The 6,186-nt window shown below is 34.9% G+C and overlaps 1 protein-coding gene across 1 annotated transcript; it reads right to left on the bottom strand.

The window, feature by feature from the left end:
• Nucleotides 1-840: 840 nt before the first annotated feature.
• LOC145162929 (RNA cytidine acetyltransferase 1-like) lies at nt 841-3,931 on the bottom strand. The gene is made up of 7 exons (XM_079081903.1): nt 3,537-3,931; nt 3,177-3,279; nt 2,982-3,100; nt 2,750-2,885; nt 2,355-2,628; nt 2,199-2,292; nt 841-1,376 (listed from the first exon to the last, which is right to left on the bottom strand). The coding sequence occupies exons 5-7, from the start codon at nt 2,444-2,446 to the stop codon at nt 1,305-1,307; spliced, it is 258 nt and encodes an 85-aa protein (XP_078938029.1). The 5' UTR covers nt 2,447-2,628; nt 2,750-2,885; nt 2,982-3,100; nt 3,177-3,279; nt 3,537-3,931; the 3' UTR covers nt 841-1,304.
• Between the last annotated feature and the right edge of the window lie 2,255 nt (nt 3,932-6,186).

The following is a 6,186-nucleotide window of genomic DNA, read 5'->3' as shown; positions in this document are numbered from 1 at the left end:
TATTGCATATAGTTTGGAGATGGATTCAGAAAGAATCATAGCCATTTCTTGTGGCTTAACCTGAAAATGGGGAGGAACATTAGATGACTGAATTTGATGATATCAAGATGATGGAGACAAAACAAAGCTTCACAATTGGAAATCTGATGAATTTGAACAAATAATAATAATATATTACTTTCTATATTAAAAATACAATATCTGCTGACAAATGATCATTTCCCATTTTTTACTATTCTCTTTCTGTTGTAAAACCAAATGATATCTCTCATTTCCATAAATCATGTGATTAGTTACTTATTTTTCCTTATCAATTTTAATTTTCATTGATTTGATAATACCAGCCAAATTTGATCCAAACGATAAAAGGGAGCGAATATAAACCAGAGGGATATTGGATTAAATATATATTCTCCTTTTGGGATTTCTTGTAAAACCATTCTTCTTCTTCCCTTTCATTTTGTGTTGGTTTATGCTCTTTCATGTATCTAATAAGCTTAATGTCAACTTACCTCCATCTCGCCAGTAACATCATGTGTAGCCAGTGATTTCAACTTTTCACCATGTGTGCTTGACGTAGACTCATGAAATGGAAACGTGACAACAATGTATATTATGTGATCAAACTGTTATATATGGAAATACCAAAACATAAACATGTTGATTAAAAGTAAGTACCTTGACAACAATTCTATGGCAGCTGAACCATATCCAAGCTGCAAGTAACAGATAAGACAAGAATCATTTAATAATCAACCATATAAATATTAAAATAAGCAAACCTGTATGACACAAAGTATATCTGGGAGCTGATTTCTTGACTCGTTAACAGGACTTGCATACATAAACTCTTAGAACCATAAAATAAGCACAAATGTTATATATGTGAATAAATTAACTAAAAACAATAATCAATCGATAACAACATACTAAACACCTGAAGAAATAGGAGGAGGGAACCTGTTGATACTAGGAATAGAATTTGCAATATCTAAACAAAGTAAATTCTTTGACAAATTATGACTACTATCATTGAACTCTTGTTATTTCCCAAACCATCTATTATGACTTTATCAGCACTACATTCATTCATGATATTGCTATTCTGATTAGCAATATCATCTATTATAACTGACAGCTGAGGCAAAATCATCATGATCATTGATACTCGATATCTTGCTATGAACAGTCCTATCCCAGACCCAGAAACCAGAAGAGGAGGTTGTAGAAGGCTCAGAAAATGAAGACTCATTGTTTGTCCAACAAGATGAACTCGACTGAGCATCTTTTAAGATTGTTCTTCCCTAAACCAGGGGGGTAGGAGAGGTTGAATTTGTACCCTGCTGATGAGCAAGGGAATGAAACCCGAAATAAACCTATAAAAAAAATCAAGATCAAAAGTTATTAGTAATGTCAAACAATATTCACATGGTCTGTAAATAAAATGTGAGAGGATATAATTTAACGATGATGTGGCAAACAAAAAAAAGATTGTGAGAGGATATATGTTTAACATTTCATAACTAGCTTAGCTAAATATATAAGCTAACTTATATGATTTGATTTTTTTTTTTTAGATTGTCATGGTAATTAAAAAGTAGCTGATAACCTAATCTTTTAAAAAACTCTTCTTAGAATATCATTTTAACTAACATTTATTTTTTTTATATTCTCTCGAATATATCTTTTAATAATAGAAAAAAAAAACACTCAATTTTTTACATACTTTTTATATCATTTATATATTAGATATCTTATCGATTTTAATATTTTATCAAATTTTATCATTAGCTAGCAAATAGCTTTATGAGTAATTCGTCAACTATAACCATTAAAGTGTTCCATGTGAGATAATAACTAGTAGACCACCCTAATCATTAAAAAAAATGCTCATGGTCTGTAAATAAAATGTTGATTTTTTAACTTTTATTTTAGACATTGACAAGAAATTATAAATGATTCTATTTTCATTTACTTATATAATTATATAAGTAAATAAAAATAAAAATAATGGTTAAGGAATAAATAAAGGGAAAGCAAGACACACCAGTACACATAAGCACGTTAGAGGAAAAGTTGATGGACAATTATCACAACAAATCAACTCACCACCATCACCACACAACCCACAACAAATCAAATGTTATCATCATATTTATACGAAAATATATACAACAAGAAATGGAAAAGAGTTTTACCTTGTACTCAAGCATACTGAATCCCATTGATACAAATTCAAATAAAGTTTTGAGATTTTCTGGGCTAGGAGCAGTCACAAATATATTTGAATACCTGAAAAATCATGTGTTAATTAGATTCATGAAGTCAAAAAAAGTCAAAGGAGTGTCATATACCCTGCAGCAACAGCTCCTGCAATTGCAAGACCAAGTGCAGCTGACTTTGCACGCCCTCTACCATCTGGTAAATCCACACACATACGTGGCATTTTTGATATTAGAACAGCAACTGCTTCCACAAGTTCATTCTCTGTCTGTTTAATGAGAAATGACGTAAATGCCCCTACATACACCGAGCTATATATAACTCTTAACAATGTAATTGGATACAAACCTCACGAGTTCCTAGCTGATTAAGCTGATAAGATCCATGCAAACGCAATAACTTCACCTAAAGTTAAAACAGTATTGATGCTTTTAACTTTTTATGATTATTATATATATATATATATATATATATATATATGTTAATTAACCTTTTGTGGTTTAACTTATAAGTATGTAAAACTCACTACAATGTCTAGCCAACCAAGTGAAAGTGCTGAAGAAATTGCTTGCCAGTGTCTGTATATTAATAATTTGTGTTTGAAATTCCACCAATCTCAAATGGACAGTTGGCACTTGTCCAGAGAACAAACTATCATAATCCTGAGAGAATCAGAGAAGTATTAATGTATTATTCATTATAAATAAAAAGACGATTAAATTCATGTAAAAGTTTAGACTTTAGACAAGTATACATACAGTTAACCAATCAACAAGCTGTTTAGGGATCCAAGACTGAGATTGTTCATTTGTTTGTTGGCATAGAATATTTCAAGGAGCTCCCATGCAGCTTTCAGAGAGCTTGTCTCCTCATCAATCTATCGTGAAGATTTTATAAAGAAAACATAAAGATTAACAATATGATAAAAAGAAACAATTCAAGAAAACAAATACCTTTAATACTCTCTTTGGATCTTCAATTAACGAGCTAGGGCTGGACTTCTTGCTTCCTAAAAGGGAATTTATTTCCTTGCTGTACTCAATAACATATTTTGACCTGGTTGCATGAAGTGAGACAACAATCTATAAGAAATGACTTCCAGGATGGAGTAGATTAACAATCAGACAGTAAATTCAAATGTCCTCAAGATTTTGACCTGATTCCCTCAATTTCTAACACGAATTCAAGATTTTACTTCAAAGCAAAACCCAAAAAGTATAAAAAGTTAAAAAAAAAAAAAAAAAAAAAAAAAAAAAAAAAAAGATGGAATTGAAATTTTGAATTTAACAACAAAGATTCAAGATTTTACTTACACTTTGGATTTGAAACGTGGCCCGGTTATGGGGTGGACTCCACAACCATCACAACGAACACCTCTATGGAATACCAGACATTCCCATGGCCATATCTTTTCCAATGATGATGATGACCATGTCCACGAGAAGGATGATGATGATAGGACTCGTTAGGTAATGGCATCCCAAAAAATGGGCATTGATTAGTTGCATTCAGCATCCCTTGAGCCCATCCGGAATCTTTCTTGTTCTCAACACCATCAGTAGTGTCTTTGTTTTTCTCAGTAGAGGAATTCCCATTATACCCTTCAACACCTGATGGAAAAGCTTTATAGTCAAAGTAAGGAGCATTAAGATCCATTGGTTTTGGTGGTTGAACATCTTTAAACTTCACACGTTCAGATGTCTTTGCAACCTTCTCTTTGTTCTTTGAGTTTGAATTTTCAACAGCTTCAGGGTTCACCACAGCCTCATTATTCTTCACAGTTGATGACTCACCACTAGGGGTGTGGGCCCTTGGGGTAGCCATGGAACCAGAGATTTGATTTAAGTATGCATGTGTCATCTTTTCCACAAGCTCAGATATCAGTGGGGTAGAGGTTGTTGCTTTGGATGCCAATTCGAGGGGCAGTTTTGTAATTTGATCACGCAGAGGTTCAGGCATAGATTTAATAAATTCAGACAACACATTTGGAATTGGTCCAAAAGGGATCTGGGGCTGTGATGTTCTCATGGGGAACGTTGTTGTTGTTGGTGTTGGGGTTGGGTTTGGGGTCCCATATGATCCACCATGGCTGCCATTTTCGAGCTTAACAGTGATCCTTAAAGGGTGGTTCAGAGACAGTCCAACAACATCATGAACATCATCATCATCAGCAAGAGTGACTGCATCTCCATCTTCATCAACGTATGTGAGAGAAAAATCAACATCAGGATTGAAGTTGAAGAGACTACGTATCTTTTCCCTCAAAGCAACAGTATCAAGAGCAAGATTATTGTCATTGATGGATGCACTGAAGCGCCTGAGAGTTTTACCGAACTTAACCTGCAATTCACAAATATATCCAGATATTTAAGCTAAGATTAATCAAACTGCAGATAAGATGCATGACACTTGCATGAAATACATGGTTTTCTTTTAATTTACATTAACAAATGGAAAACGAGTATTTTCATACTTAAGGGTTTCAACCTGATGAGTTACTACCTTCACCCTTGAATACACTGTATATGATGATAGAAATCAATAATAACTCGAAATCAAACCCACTTAGAAACAGGGCGATATAAGGTTTCAGAAAAACAGCACAAATCGTCCTCATCACAAACGGTTAAACAAAAACCCTAACCCTAGCTCCAAAACAGCACCCGATAGCATTCAAATCGGATAAAAATTTATCTTTAAAAACAAAACAAAGAAAAAAATTCCCAAAAAAATAAACGAAACACAAGATAACACAATACTAAAATCTGGATTAGATTGAACGAACATAGATATTAAGATATAGGGTTATACAATTTAAACGATAACCAAGCGTTAAGAACAAACCTTGATCACGATTGACGAAGAAGCCATGTGAGAGACTGAAGTGATAACAACCCTTGAAAGAAACATAAACAACGCTTGCGAAAACGAAGATAAAATAGCTCCGAATGATTATCAGTTGCATCTCTAGGAAGTTGGTCCAGAGCCACTCGTACCTCCTCCTCCGAGTTCTGTACCGGAATATACACACAGGCCATTGACTCGAAATTAGGTTTTTGCTCCCGTCGATAGTCACAGAGCGCCGGAATCTGATTGTCGTCGGAAAGTTATATAAGGATTTTGCAAGGTTTAACAGTGGGGATGGGGTGAGAGAGCTGCAAATGGTGATGGTGGATGAAATGTTGGTCGATAAGGCCGGTACATCGTCGTCGTGCAGGCCTGAAGAGTCGGTGTGGGTTGGAGGTAGTGGAGGTGGGTGAGGGGCGGAGACGAAGGAGAGGAGATACTAGAGAACAGATCGAAACGAATGTAGGAGAAGAAAGCGGGGTTTAAAATTTTTGGGGATTTCATTTTCCCTCGAGGAGAGAAGCGCCTTTCTTAAAAAAAATATAAAACGACATTCACAGAGGACGCACATTTTACATAAAGTGCCCACCGTGTTTTTTAATTTTTTTACATGAGACACTAATTTAAGGGCACGTAATTATGCGTGACCTAAATCCTTAAATTTTTTGAAGAGATGACACTTTTTTAATGTCACTCTCTTTTGCGTAACATAAATCAATGAGTGTCGTGGTTTGCGCGTCGTAAAAGGCTGTTTTTCTAGTAGTGAGTCGAATTCAGAATCGACTTAATTCCTGAGGCTACCCCTATAGCCAAATCCTCCTATCGTCTTGCACCATCTGAAATGCAAGAATTATCTAGCCAGCTTAACGAACTCCTTAACAAAGGTTTCATAAGACCAAGCTTCTCAACCTGGGGAACACCGGTTTTGTTCGTAAAGAAGAATGATGGATCATTCCGTATGTGCATAGACTACCGCGAGCTGAATAAACTTGCCATAAAGAATCGATATCCTCTACCTCGCATTAACGATCTGTTCGACCAACTTCAAGGTGCGAACTACTTCTCGAAAATAGACTTAAGATCCAGGTGTCACCAGTTATGGATTTTGGAGGATGA

The sequence above is a fragment of the Lactuca virosa genome, chromosome 3 (genome assembly GCF_052849685.1).
Source record: "Lactuca virosa cultivar CGN04683 chromosome 3, Lactuca_virosa_CGN04683_v6, whole genome shotgun sequence".
NCBI lineage: Eukaryota > Viridiplantae > Streptophyta > Magnoliopsida > Asterales > Asteraceae > Lactuca > Lactuca virosa.
This window is presented reverse-complemented; position numbering and strand designations above follow the sequence as displayed.